This window comes from Centruroides vittatus, unplaced genomic scaffold (assembly GCF_030686945.1).
Source record: "Centruroides vittatus isolate TY-2023 unplaced genomic scaffold, ASM3068694v2 contig_965, whole genome shotgun sequence".
Classification (NCBI taxonomy): domain Eukaryota; kingdom Metazoa; phylum Arthropoda; class Arachnida; order Scorpiones; family Buthidae; genus Centruroides; species Centruroides vittatus.
Genome location: NW_027122641.1, coordinates 158,867 through 174,321, shown reverse-complemented (window position 1 = coordinate 174,321; position 15,455 = coordinate 158,867). Strand labels below are relative to the sequence as shown.

The 15,455-nt window shown below is 30.2% G+C and overlaps 1 protein-coding gene across 1 annotated transcript; it reads right to left on the bottom strand.

Annotated features, from left to right (window-relative positions):
- Positions 1-6,864: 6,864 nt before the first annotated feature.
- Positions 6,865-15,435, bottom strand: LOC136985414 (mitochondrial intermembrane space import and assembly protein 40-B). The gene is made up of 3 exons (XM_067282689.1): positions 15,301-15,435; positions 7,683-7,772; positions 6,865-7,579 (listed from the first exon to the last, which is right to left on the bottom strand). The coding sequence occupies exons 1-3, from the start codon at positions 15,326-15,328 to the stop codon at positions 7,251-7,253; spliced, it is 447 nt and encodes a 148-aa protein (XP_067138790.1). The 5' UTR covers positions 15,329-15,435; the 3' UTR covers positions 6,865-7,250.
- Between the last annotated feature and the right edge of the window lie 20 nt (positions 15,436-15,455).

Below are 15,455 nucleotides of genomic sequence, written 5' to 3'. Positions count from 1 at the left end.
ATTTTTGTCCAGGTGGTGTTTTGTTGACTTAAAAAATAAATTATTTCATTTTTCGCATATTCATGCAATAATATTACTATAATAAGTTTATTTAGCTATAATAAGTCAACGTGAGACATGACAAATCGCACGAGACTAGTCGCCAACTATACCGCACAAATAAAAAATCCTACAAAAAAATTCGCACAAAAAAAGACCACATAGAAACAGGTTTGACTGTAACTGTAAACAGAATGGTAACAAGCAAGCAACGAATATTAAGTATAACAAGCATTTATTTGTTGTGACAACACAATGCTTGATTGCAATTTTTAATAATTTTTTTAATTTAAAAAGAAATCATATGACTTTCAGCCTAGTCTGAAATTCCATTGATTGGAATCTTTGTCCCCTAAACTCAGACCAAATATGGAAAGCTTTAATGGTGTCTTGCCTTTGTACATTATACTTCGCTCGATAATAATTAAGTCATGCCAATCACCTATTTAACTCCGTATTCGAGAAAATTTTGAATCGAATCACATGACTTTCAGTATAAACTGGAAGTTCATATATAGTTAATTGGGGCCTCAAGTCCCTAAGCTTTCCATATCTGTTCTCAATTTTCATTCTAGCTAACTGTTCTTAAGATTAATTAAGAAATAACTGATAGGTGTACGATAGTAGAATGTTTAGGTCTTCAATTTGAAAAATACAGAACCAACCAGATAACTGATACATTTGTTTAGAGAAGTTATAGTTGAAAAAAATAAACAGTATATGTAATTTTTATATTCCTCACAAAAATCAAATCATATTTATCAGAGGTAATGCATGCTAATTAGTTGATTTCTGAATTGCTTTTGGCTGGGGATGATAACTTCTGTAAAATAATTAAAAAAAAATAAACCTTTAGATAATATCAATACACATTATACTTTAAAATTAATGAAATTTTTATTGAAATCTAATGTTTCTTCCTTTGAATTGATAGTTATACACTTATAACACATACTTTTGGCTATATATATATATATATATACAGGGTGGGCCAGCGAAAACGAAACGGCAGAGTGTTCGTGTTCGTCCAAGCAAAGCGCTCGGACAGGTCTATTTTACTCTCGAGGGGACATCTTTTGCAATAAAGTTTTTGCGATTCTGAATATTAACTAAACAACATTTTTTTCGAAATAAATGTTTGTTTAGTTAATACAAAATAAATGAGTTTTTAAAATTTTTTGTTGTCTGTTGTATTCAGAATCGCAAAAACTTTATTGCAAAAGATGTCCCCTCGAGCAAAAGATCGACCTGTCCGAGCGCTTTGCTTGGACGAACACGAACACTCTGCCGTTTCGTTTTCGCTGGCCCACCCTGTATATATATAAGTAAATAAAATATTTTGTAGCAAATGTTAGAACTTATTATGATAAAAAGCTTAAATAGCTTATTCTAAACAAGACTTTCTTGAAACACATACTGGATTTATTCTCTCTAAAGTTCAATACAGATTTTGAATATTCAACAATGTGGAACAGTTGGTAAGACTGGGAACTTGGTTAATAGAAGTTTTCAATCTGTTATGCATAATTCTTAAATGAAAAGATCTTTAATGTATAAATATCCTATTATTTCCTGCATAAGGTCTACAAACGTCATAAATCTTGGAGAGCACACAAACAGCTTGGATACATCAGGGCAATGATGTCCCCTAATGTTTGCATTCACCAAAACATATAAGAGTGGACATCATCTTAGACTGGTGGTGGATAAGGCCAGGTTCCCCACTCGAAAGTTGAAAACTGGGATCCACAATCTGATCTCCCCAAGATTACAGAATGTGATTTCACAATTGATAATTGACAAGATCTGGTCCATCTGTTAAAGCACTGTCCGAATGGGTACATGAACTTGAATTTTAATCTGTCTCTGTCAATGAGGTTATAAGCATGTTTGTATGCTCTGAGGAATTTCTTACTCTAGATCAGGGCTGTGGAGTCAGAGTTGGGAAAAAATGTGAAGACTCTGACATTTTAAATTTAATTTAGTTTTTTTTTATTGAATGAAAGAAAATTTATTTTATATTTAATAATTTTTTAAAACATTTTTGTATTTTGTTATAATTCATTTATTTTAAATGCAACAATTTAATTTATTAAATATGTATCAATAGTTTTCTTTGTAGTATTTGTGTTTAGTAGTTAAATTATTTTGACCCAATTGAATTTGAATATTTTTGATTCATTCTTTTATTATCCCTGTTCTAAATAAGTACTGTTTTTCTGAATGAGCCAGACTAATTGATCAGAGTGTATATATTTTTTTTTCTGAACAAAGAGCTGCTGAAGTAGCTAGATTGCACACTTTTTAGTTGGACTAACTTTTCTGGAAAAGTGAAATTGAAGTGCGAAAGCTGTGGAATAAAGTTTCAGCAAGTTGTAAAAGAGGTTTTTCGCAGTTTCCATCTCTTAAATGTCGGTACGACAATATTCACACCAAAGACCGTATAAACGTTGCGAAAAGTTCACTGAGTTCAGCGTTATATCCACGTTTGCTTGTCGAAAGTACTTGCGACAAGCAAACGTGGATATAACGCTGAACTCAGTGAACTTTTCGCAACGTTTATGTGGAATAAAGATATGTAGATGTAGAATTTTATCGCTTCCTCTTTTTCCTCTTATTAAATATTTGTTAAAAATGAATTTTTTTATACAAATAAATATTAATGTAAGTTAAATGTTAAAAATACTAACTATAAAAGTATTTGGGTAAATGCCTATGACTCCTCTTATGGTTCAGATTAGGGTAACCCCCTATGAGCGCCTCTGCCTCCCATAAAATGACTTTATTTATTTTGCCGGAGTCAGAGTCAGCCTACTAAAATTATCAGGGGTCTGAGTAGAGTGTTTTTTTTACCGACTCCGCAACCCTTCTCTAGATAGCTGACAATTGTGCTTCTCTACGGCAGGTTTTAGAGCTGAGTAACAAGAGAAGCACCATCTTTTTTTCAGTTCAATTTCAACATCTTTTTACAACAATGGAATTATCCAGAGGAGTCCTGTTTTGGGTATCTGTGTGAGTTTGTAATACCCCTCATTAAGCAGAAGGTCTTTTCAACTTTCCTCCCAAACATCAGCCTTTACAAAAGAGAAAACCACTTCTCAAGGCTTTGTTTTGTAAGGTTCACAAATGACAAACTATACAAGCTCACATTACAAGTTAACCAGATGAGTGACAGGAAGGTGCATTTCCTAGATCTCTTAATCAATTTCAGTGTGGATAGTTTCCAAATTACAGTCTACCATAAGCCTGATTTCTATCCAATTTACTTCCTGGCCAGCTCCCAAGACCCTCTGTATTATAATGACAGTCTGCAGAGTCCTCTGAAGACTGCCATTATATTAGACTGGGCCTATACATTGCATTTCTAGAGAGAATACAGAAGCTGAACTAGTCAGTATTCAGAAGATGGAAAATCCATAGGTGCATGCTAAGTGTCTCATTAGCAGTGCTGATTACATTAGGTCTCATATCACAGAAAGACTCAGGATACATGGGGATAAAGGATGAGGACCAGTTAGTAATGTGGTGTGATCAGTGCTTATCCACTTTATACAAGCAGATAGCCAATCTCAAGAGCAACCAGATTGTGCAAAGACACCTTCCTCACTAGTTTCTCTATGCTGAGGAATGGGAAGACCTCAGGGATATATTTGATTCTCCTGCAAGACAACAGATGCAATAGGGACTTAGTTTGGCTTGAGCAAAAGTCATTATTGAAATAAGAAGCACACATATGATTGAACACAGAAAAACCACTACTACCCTCTTGGTGTAAGTGTCAAAGGACAATGTAGTTCCTATGTTTCAACAAGCCCCACTCCATTAAGAACGATCATGTAATCAGAGAAGATTGGGAATCTAAAAGCCCCACAGATTTTTAAGGTTGATATGAAGAGCATCTGTATCAACTACAAGGAAGAAAAGCATCATAACAGGCTTTACTTCCTTGTAAGGCAGCATTTAATAATTGTTCAGTCTTGTGATGATATAATCAGTTTTAAATTTCAACTTCAATACAATTGATGTTTGAAGTATATATTCCATGGTACTTGATTGCTTGCTGTTTTCTCAATTGGTTGGATATTCCTTGGAACCAAGCATAAAATTGCTATTGAGAACTTACCACACAGGAACATTCTTGACGGAAAAAGTGGATTCCACTTTCCCGACTGTTATGTATACATAAGGGAAGGTAATGGAATCACGTCAAATTTGACTCTCAGAGTTTTTTGCAAATCTCCGTTTTGAGAGCCCTGAATCCAAAAAAATAAAAACAGCAAAAAAATTGACTGTGTGTTGGCATCTATTTTGCTTAATCTTTCAGGACAGGGTGAATAAAGAAATAAAATTTGGCACGGTACTTTGTATATAAGTGGCATTGATGCTATTAAATTTTGATTGTGAAAAGTCAAGGGGATGAAGAGAGAGAGGGTGGTCACATGTCATATCTCAAGAGGGATCAGACTTAAAGAAGAATTTACTTGTTGCTAGCATTTAATATACCTAGGGTAACATTAACCATTATTTTTAAAATAAAATCTCATAAAAGCCGGGAAAGTTATGCAACTTATTGCTAGACTTTTTATTTTCTATTTTTTTTACAAAGGATATGCATTTTGGGCCATATGCCCCTCTTCAGTTATTATTATGTATAATGGTAAAACTAAAAATATAATTAATGGTGACTAAGTCACAATGCGTTATATTTTTAGTTTATATCTATGTTTGGTTCCAAGGAACATACTACATATTCCATGGTTCAAGCATTTTATTTTAGAACTCTGTTGTTCCTGAAGGCCTTTGGAGTAGGCCAAAAACAGTGTCTGGATTTCATACTACTGGACTGATTGTGCGAGTTGTGAATACATTGTTTAAAGTGCATAGCAAATAAATGTTATAATCAGAGATTTGGAGTTTGGAGTCAGAAAACTCCTTACATCGTGTTGACATCTGAAAAAACAAAAAAAAAATTAATGCCATTGTTTTGATGTTTACAAGGTCAAAGTATGTAAAATACAATTCTAATGCTAAAACTTTTCTAATGAGTAATTATGTTTTATTTTATTAACTGACAAATAAGTTATAAATAGTTAAAGTCTAATTATAACATTAAATATTGGGTTTGAGATTAAACTTGAAGATATATTCCAGATTTCAAAAAAACTAAAAATTGTTTTTCAGTTCATAAACAATTTGAATTTTAAAAAAATCCTAAATAGTAACATTCTTCTTAAATGTTATATTTTTGTCAAAATGTTACAGTCAGGAATCACATTTTTCTGCCAACTCCCCCATCCCTAGTTAAATAGCTAAATACTAATTTTCTTCATTAAAATTAGAAAAATACTTTGTGTGCAGTAATCCATTTTAATGCACATTAGAGAAACACTTAAAAAAGTGAGAGTCAAACTTGCAACATAAAGTATAGAAGTCAGACATCTTATTCACCTGGCTATGCTACTGTTGTATCATGTTATATGGATAATAAGAAACAGAAAATGTTAAACTCACTTTTCTTGCAAATGCTTGAGTTGAATTGAGTGGATTTACCTTGAATAACTGGGAGGACACTACGACAATATATATCAAACTTGGTGAATTACATTTACATTTTATACATCATTTTGAGGCTTATTTGATGTAGATTAAGCCTATTGTATCTATTTTACTGTTTCATTTAGAATAATTAGAAACAAAAATATGTCTAATTTTACTCTTTTTGCTTTAATGACACTCCTCCTTGCCATTCTGGTTATTGAACTTACACCCATCTAGTATAAAAATGCTTCAGAAAATAATTTCTCAAGTTAAAATAATCTGAAATCAATGAAATAATGTTATGCAATTAACAAAGTGTATTGTATATTAAAGTTTGGTCAGGAAGACTGAAGTCATTTGTTTTGAATAAAATAGCATCTAAGCTGAGAATTCTTACAGTTACATAAGAAAAAAACGAAAAACTATGTTCAATTAAATGCAGAAATGAATCCTAACTGTGAAGGTGTGTAGACACAAATATTCTACATAAAGAAATTTTATAAGTCTTACATTAATAAATTTTATTCTATATAAATAAATTTATTTGCTTCTTTATTTGTAATTTAACAATTCTTTATAACAAATATTTTGCTGGGAACAACTAGTATATGCATATCAAAACATGCTATTCTTTAAACACTTGAGTATCAAAAAATTTATCTGCTATGTTAATGTCCATAACAGAATAATTTTACTGGCCAGATGCCAAAGTTATTAAGGCATTGGCCTATTGTTTTGGAGGACCTGAGATCAAATCTGGAATTTGTCGCAGACAATGTCCCAAATATGTCAAACTCCATCCCTCACCACTGGTGGTCCCCATTGTGGGCTTGGCCAAACACATGATGAGTATGGATAACATACCCTCTTAGTGCCCACAAGATAGAAAGAGCAAAAACAAAAAAATTGTGTGGTGACAAAATATGATAAATGAAGCAATGTGATAATAAGAATAAAAATAATGGATAATGTAAAAACATAAAAATTTTGACTTCAAATAGTTAAAAGAAAATATTCACATTTTCAACTTATGAATTCTCTTCTTAAACTTTTTTAGATTATTTTTCCCAATCTTGGAAAAGACCAATTTCTGAGTCCTTGTAGTTAATAACTCGATTTTGAAGAACCCTTCTGAAAACATAGAGATTCTGCTGTTTTATTGAAATGGTCCATTTGCATTAGATAAACATAAAAGCACAGAAGTATACTTAGATGCAAAATATTTTTTTTAATATAAGCATTCATTTAATTTAAAATCATTCTTTGTAAAGAATTTAGAAAAAAAAATTATTTAATTCTGTAAAATTTTATACATAAAAATGGAAATTTTTCTAACAGTGGGAACATCATACACACTTTAATGATGAAATTACAATGCATTTCATTGTAAAATTCAATTAATTTTTTCTATTTGAAACTTTTTGTCTATAATACATTTTAAGATAATATATAAATAAGTATTCTATGTTGGATGTTAAAAAATTGATTCTTTTATGATTAATAATTTTCATCTTTATATATATTAGAAATTACTTTGATATATATAGATGAATTAATTTTTAAATTTTATCCATAAAATATTATTATTTTAAATATCTATAACCACATGTTTTACTTAATATATCTTTTCAAAAACAATATAATTTCTCATGAAAAAATACTATAACTCCAAATCACTGAGTACTGTCTGATTTCTGTTCTAAACTCGATAACTTATCATCATTAGATACTACATTGTCTTGATTATTATTTTCGGACACTTCGAAGTCGTCGTCATCTTCGTCCTCTTCCTTATTATTTGATTGTGGATATACGGTTGGATACTGTGACATACAACTTTGCATTTCACCAAATTTTTCAAAGCAGTCACTTCCTTTAGGTTCAGCTTTGCTATAATGAAAACAGGAGAAGGCTTCCCGAAACTCTACTCCACAGGGACCTGTTGCCATTCCTCCAAGGCATGGACAACTCCAGTTTATCTCACCATTCGGAAGTATCAAACCTGATGAAATATTTAAACATTTTAAAATATAAGTAACAAGTAAAATATTTTTTTAAACATTCTTACAAAAACTGCATTTAAATTATTTTATTCTAAAAAATACCTCTTTGCTCATCATCTAAACTGATTGGTAAAGTTACAGTGCTGGGTGTCTCATGATCTTCTTTAGTCACAAATATAACTTGATCTTTACCTTTAACAATAATTTTGAATTTAATTAAAGATTATATTATTAAATATTATATTTAACACTAGGATATTTAGAAAAATATCAGAACTAGGATATTGAAAATCTTCTGTTTCCAACATTAATATTCTACTTCATAACAAAGCAAAATGTTTCAGTATAACAACAAAGCAAGCATTATTGAAAAGTATATACAGTGAAACCGCAATCTATCATTCCCATTTTCCTGCATTTATCAGTTTTTTCCCAGTCCCAAATAAGGGCCTATATATATATGTATATATATAAAATTAGCATTATATATACATAGGGTAGATGTACCAGTTTTGGCCAGTGTACTAGTTCTGGCCAGAAAACAAATTTAACTTAAAAATATAATCACCACATATTCAAATCTGTCCAATGAAACAAACTTTTATTGTTAACTGTTCACACAGTTAACAATAAAAGTTTGTTTCATTTGTGATTATATTTTTAAGTTAAATTTGTTTTCTGGCCAGAACTGGTACTACACTGGCCAAAACTGGTACATCTACCCTACATACATATATGTATATATAATGCTAATTTTTCACATAGTCTTCATTCCTGCATCATTCATTTTTCCACAATGTTCGTTCTATATTTCAACCGAAAGAAAAACATTATCCTGCATAAATCATTCTACCCACAATATAGGGCACTAAATTAAAGCACATCATATTTAGAAGTTAAACTCTAACATTTGTATAAGAAACTAAACCAATTCCCCTAACAGCCCTTCTTAATATACTGTATTTATCTAATAGTATAGTACTATATTTTATTATCCTATGATATTGTAATCATACCAAAAGACAGATTACTGTCTTTTCCTGGATAATTCTTATGATTATTTATACAGAAATTAAATGTATTTTATTTTATTGTACATATTGAATGCTTTTTCTAGTAAAACCACTTAAAGCTGCTTTGTTAAAAGAGAGTTAAGCTATACCTGCTTTATGTTAGCAACTTCAGCACTAGTGCAGTGAGGTTCAGAGAGCTGAAAATGGTTAAGATGGTTTCCACTATAAATTATATGCATCAAATGAAGATTGTGACATACAAAAATTTATTTTCAACTAGTTACCAGAAAAATTACAACATGCTTTTCCATATAATCTTCTATTCTGACATAGACATCTTCAGATTTATTAATGATGGTGAATACACATTATATTGTTGTTGTTTACCGTATAACTAGTTGCATTTTTACACACTCAAATTTTTCTGATCAGCTGCCTCTGATATATCAATACATTAGAAATTCTTACCAAAATAAAACAGAACAAATTACAGTATTAACAATTTTTTTAAAATGTAGAATAAATGCACATCTGTGCGTAAGTGCCGTATTGTTTAGTATTACAGAAAATCATCATATAGGCATATCACTGGTAAATACATGTTTCATATGAAATACACAATAAAAACATTGACCTCATAAATTTCCTGTGTCACTTGTTTTTCCCCCCAAGTCCTACCAAAAACGATAGAGGTTTCACTGTATTCATTTAATATCACAAATATAAAGAAAGATTTTTTTACACCTCCCTTTATATTTTTGGATTAAATTAGATTAATTAAAAAGAGTTTAAAATAGTAATTCAAAAAAGTAAATATTAAATTTACAATATTATAGTACTGTACTACCATTCCATAAATAAATAAGAAAAGATTTTTTAAGAAATCTAAGTAAAAATCACATGTCCAAAAATTATAAAAGTCGTTGAGACATCTTTTTCCAATCCCACTCTATGTAATAAACTTAGTCTTTAATTCAAGAAGTTGATTATTTTTACACGAAAAAAATTTCATAATTTTTAACTTATGATTTGTACTTTTACTTTCCCGGCTGTTATAACAAAGTATGGCAATCCAGCAAAAAATACCTCCCCCCAGATTTTTAATTTTTGGACTTAGGACAATTTGAAACATGAGAAATGAAAAAAAAAAATCAGTGGTAATTTCTGTATATATGGATCTAGGTGTGTATGGGGGGGAGGTACAATTTTGTTCATCCTATCTGAAGTTTAATAACTCCTGTGCTTTTTGTCGAAAATTTCTGAAATTTGGGATTGATGCTATTAAATTTTGGTGGTTAAAGGTCGAGGGGGTGGGGAGATCATGGAGATCATGTGTATTTCCAGTAGGGTCAAGACTTAATGGCAATTTTATTCGTTATTAGCATTTACAATTTTTTATAAAACTCATCCCTACTCTCAAAATTAAGCTTTTTGCTATTTTATAATAGTTAAAAATATAAAAAGTTTTTAAATTAAATATGACAACAGATGGTACCACCAAAATTTTAAATGTTTCCAAGAAAGTTAAGCAACTCGTCGTTGGATTATTTTAAATATTTTTAAAAATACAAGTTGGTATAGGAGTTCTGCAGGAATCAATATATAGAAAGCATCTAAGATGTAATAAAATTAAACTTAGAGTTTTCAGAACACAAAACACTGTGCAAGCATTGCTGTTATTAATTAAACAATTAATTCTTTGACTCTGGTAATAATGTAAACACATATCCGTTTTTAGCTGATATTTGCTGTTGTCTATCAAAATTGGTATCTTTATACAATTTTTTCTGGATAGGCTCTCTTAGAAATATTCTAATCACATTTTCAGTTTAAAGATATATTTCTTTTTTTTTCTTTAGGTAAAACATAGCAGTTCTTATACTTTTATGATACTATCTGTAAAAAAGGGCTGAAGATGGGTTAACAGGACCCAAAATGCATTTCCAAATACAATAATAATGTCTACATACAGTATTTAATTAATGTATCCCTGTGTGATTGAAGTTAATAAAAGAAGCCAAATCAAAATCTTAGTAAATCAAAAGAAAATGTCTCACTATTTATGAAAAAGTAGAAATTATTTTGTGAGTTAGAATGTGATGCTATAAATGTTGAATTATGTAGAAAGTTCACAGTTCTTTGTCATCTTCAACAGTATGAAAAAATAAAGCAAACATCAATTTTAAGATCTGTAGATAAAAAGATAATACTAATTAATAATATGTCCAATTTCAGTTAATCTTTAATTATGAAAAAATGAATTGTTTCATATTAATTATATTACAGTTTATATGACTACTAGCAGGTGAACCTGGCGTTTCCTGGACAAAAAATAAAAACAAACATTAAGGTTATTTCGTACATCTAACCTTATTATAGTATTTGATTTATATTTACAAAAGGTATATTACATAAGAGTTTATCACTTTGAGTGTCCACTCTAACATCACATTTTAAAAATTCATTAATTTGTGTACAGTAGAGGAATAAAGAATTTTTAAAATGCATTAGATGGGTCATTCGGTGATAAACCCTTACATAAGATATCCTTTGTAAATATAAATCAAATACTATAATATAACGAACATTAAAATGAAAACCATTAGGTTTTCATTTTAATGTTTGTTATGGTACAGTTTCTTAAACTTAAATAACCAAACTCTTTTTATTTCATTGTCACATTTATTGCAATACTTGGATAGTACGAAATGGCACAAATTCAATGGTCAAGTAGACAGGAATTGAAAATATATCTTAAATTTTTCATATATTGTAATATTTTCTAATGTTAACTCTAAGAAACTGTACCATTCACAGCCAAATATCAAATGGTAATCTGTCAACAATCAAATTTTGGAAAAACAGACCAAATATTTAAACTTGGCATCCTCACATAAATCATATATTGTGCTGACAACCTTGTATTATGTAATTTTCCTATTCGAATGCCACCATATTGCTGGTTTGATAGAAAGAAGGAACTGTTGCAGAAGGGAGTAGAAGTTAATTAGACCAAAAGTAGTCATTGACTTCTTCCTGGAAGAGAGGATGGTCAACAAATACTAATTATTACCAGTCTATTGTTAATATTTGAAAAGTGCTCCGTGTTGGATGGGTTGTGATGGCCCCACAGGATCAAAGTTGCTAATCGTAATGTCTGAAGGACTTGATATGACTTCTTTAAATAAAAAAAGTTTTGTAAAAATGCAAGAATAATTGCTTTTATGTGATGATAAATTTTTTAAAATTTTGGCAACAGATTGTATAAACTATGTGGGAGTGTGTAAATGTTGCATTTATGGAAAAATTATGGGGCTGCAACTTGAAAAAATTGTAGACCTATAAATTCCTACTGTCACCTATTTATCTGCCCTTCCTTAATCTCGAGAAAGGAGTTAGATAGATGTAAGTCAGACCAGATGTGGAAAGCTTAAAGCAGGAGGCCCAGATTAACTATAAATGAACTTCCAATTTGGAACGGAAGTAACATTACTTTCATTCAGAATTTTTCCTCAAATGGAGTTATATATATGACCAACACAACTTTATTGCTAACAGGAAAAGTCTTACTTTTCCTGTTAGCAATAAAGTCATTACATTTTTGGATTCCTCATCACAATTAATGGAAAATAGCAAAATGCCTTCTATAAATTCATAGAAAATGTGCTAGTGACCATGGAACATCTCATGATTAGTGCAATATTACTTTGTCGCACATGCTCATGCTATGACCTTATATCTCAAAAATGAAGTCATTGAACCAACAATTTAGAGGTCCTCCTCAGGAAATAAACCAAAAACAGTTCTATCATTTGACAGAGAATACTAGTATTCTCCACTGAATGATAGAACTGATTTATTTTTTTATTTATTTCCTGAGGAGGGCCTCTAAATTGTGGCTGAAAACGTTAGGGCATTTCAGTCATTTGAAGAAAATTGCATATACAGTAGAGCGTCATTAATTGGAACGTCGGTAATTGAAATGGCCGGAAATTGGAACGATTTTCAGTCAGACTGTGTCGTGCTGAATCGAACGTTTTTGATACTAGATTTACTTCTAAAGTATAATTTTCATGTTTTTTATATTCTTCAATATATTTATTTTGTTTGTACAAAATGCAGAAATAATTTTTAACGATACGATAGCCTCGATGATTATTATAAAAATTTTCGTTAGGCTTAAAATCGACGAAAATTCAACACGAAGCGACACGCAACGGAGAAAAATTCAACAGGAAGCGATACGCAACGGAGAAAAATTTGAACATCGGACAGGTTAATATATTTTTTCGTACAAAGTCGGAAATTGGAACAAATGACTAATTGGAATGACCCCAGTCCCCAATTGACGCCATTTTCGACGCTCTACTGTAGATGTTAGTTTCACTGTTGTACAGTTCCAGCTTTTACATTTGCTGTTATTTAGACTACAATCTATGTTAAAATATGTAAAAATGAGATGTGTATTCTGTTGGTGATGAAAATTATAAAATTTTTTCAAATTTTCTTAAAAACATCTAAAGCATGGTCCTTGGTGTTGAAATTTTTTAATCATTTCTGCCAACAAAGAATACTTTTCCTTCTTTAGAAATAACATAAGTAATAAATATAATAAGAGGTCAATTTACATCAGTGTTTTAAGATATTCTCTGAATGTTCAAGAAGAACTTTTGTAAATGTCTACAAAGTCAAACAGTTAGCCTTGATGTTTCTTAAAAAAATTTATTTTTTACATTTACAGCTAGATTTATTAGCCACATAAAATCCAGTAGCCAAAGTAGACATCTTATCAATAATGACTAATTTTATACAGTATATTATTACTTTCTGCATGTAATTTTGAAAGCAGTAACTGTTGTTCAGAGATTAAAAAGTAAGATTTTTAGTGTCATTGTTGGGAGTAACTGTTGTTTGGAAGTTATTTTAAATAAGTAAGTAAGATCTAACCACAGAATAAAAAACAGTAATAAACAGAACATCTTGTGACTCCAACAGTAGATTTAAATCTACTGTTGGAGTCACAAGGTGATCTGTTTATTACTGTTATTTTGAATGCATTCTTATTTGAAATGTTCTGAAAAAATGATCAACAGTTAGAGGTGGCATTAGTGGAAATTAATTGTAATTAGAAAAAATATATAGTTGTATTAATTATGACAAAGACATAATTAATTTTAATAGTGTCATCAATCAAAGGATAATTATTATTATTTTTGCAAGCCCTTTTACATATCACAACTTCCTTGTAAATTTTTAAAGTGAATATGTAAGTTAAATATAAACGAATGAAATATACAGTGGGTGATTGGTTAAAGAACATAATCCATTCCAAGACTTTGCTTGCTATCCGAATTGTTCGTTAACCAATTATTGGTTTACGTTTACCATAGATTTCTATGGGAATTTGATTACTCCATTCTGGAGACCCCTACAAATAAAAAATTATATACTTTCCTTCTACATTTATTTATATGTAATAATAAAAATACATATATACCAGACTTGCATTTTTATCAGTCATGTTTTTTTCTGTTTGTGAGGGTTAAAGTATCTGTCTAATGTGGATTGCTTTTCTCTCTTCTTCAGAATTTTTCAGAAGTAATTAATAGCATTGTAATTGTAGAGATCCCTAAACCTATTAACCTCCACCTGGTTTGGATGCTATTCTAAAACCGTTGTTCTGACATCATCTTTTGAAGAAGTGGGATTCTTCAAAAGATCTTTAATAGCAGATGTCGGCATTAATCCTTTTTTTCAGAAGAAAACATATCTTGCCAAGTTTCTTGGTGTTCTTCTGTCATCAGATCAATTTCAGATTCCATTATGAGCTCTTCAATGTTCTTTATTTCTCAGATGTGATTTTTGTTACTCCTTTAGCTGCTTGAATCTTCTTGATTATACAGTATCTTTCTTTCTTAGATAAGATTGAACTGCAGCCTACTGTAGACCTGTTCAAGCCATACTGCCCAGCAACATCAGACATCTTCTGCCTACTCTCTACCTTTGCTATTATACTCTCACCTTTCAAAAATAAAAACTGATGCAAAACTTAAAGATTGCCTGCCTGACAGTCGCACGAATACTATAAAAGAATTGTTTCTGTCAGAAAAATAAAACGTTGGAATTGCAAGGGAGAGTTTCAAAGTTTGGAGGAATACTAACTGATCAGTATATACTGGGTTGATCGTCAATGTCGACGTCTCCCATGCTCCGAAAAGTTTTGAATTGTTGCCCGCAGACAAGGGATGACCAATTGGTATTCATTATTTTATGTCGCTTCTTCTTGTGTTTGTTCTGTGAGGTGTTTGTTATCCGAATATAAAAATTTTTCACAAAAGTGTTGGTTATCCAATTTGTTTGTAGTCTGAACCGTTTGTTAACCGATCACCCACTGTATATATAATTTTTTAAATTTTCTTCTTTTAGCCACTTTACCAATTGATTTTTTAAATGAACATTATTCTATAAAAATTTTAATTATATTGTTAAATATGATTAAATTCATAAACAATTTATTAAAATATATTGTATTTCATTCAATGTCGAACATGAAAAATATGTTCTATTTAATACATTTATTTCAAGCTTCTAACTATTTAAATCTTAAACTTTTGATGCAAGGTCTGAAAATAAGATTTATATTTAATGATAATATAAAAATTATTTTTTTCTTAATAATCACTTATATATGTATAAATATTACTAACCGTACTGACGGCAATAAGACATTTGCATATGTATTCAATAATAACAATTAATTTTAAAAACAGGAATTAAACTTTTATAAACAAAATTTAACCGGCTTATTAAACAAGCACATGTGCTCACGCAACTATTTATCAAGCGCCACCTGCCGATAAAT

Bases quoted from the DNA above. Each gene is read 5' to 3' on its own strand.
- LOC136985414 (XM_067282689.1), bottom strand. From the start codon at position 15,328: ATGCAAATGTCTTATTGCCGTCAGTACG. The intron at 7,773-15,300 runs GTTAGTAATATT...TTATTGTTAAAG, and splicing joins GTCTTATTGCCGTCAGTACG to GTAAAGATCAAGTTATATTT. The intron at 7,580-7,682 runs GTATTTTTTAGA...ATATTTCATCAG, and splicing joins TTTAGATGATGAGCAAAGAG to GTTTGATACTTCCGAATGGT.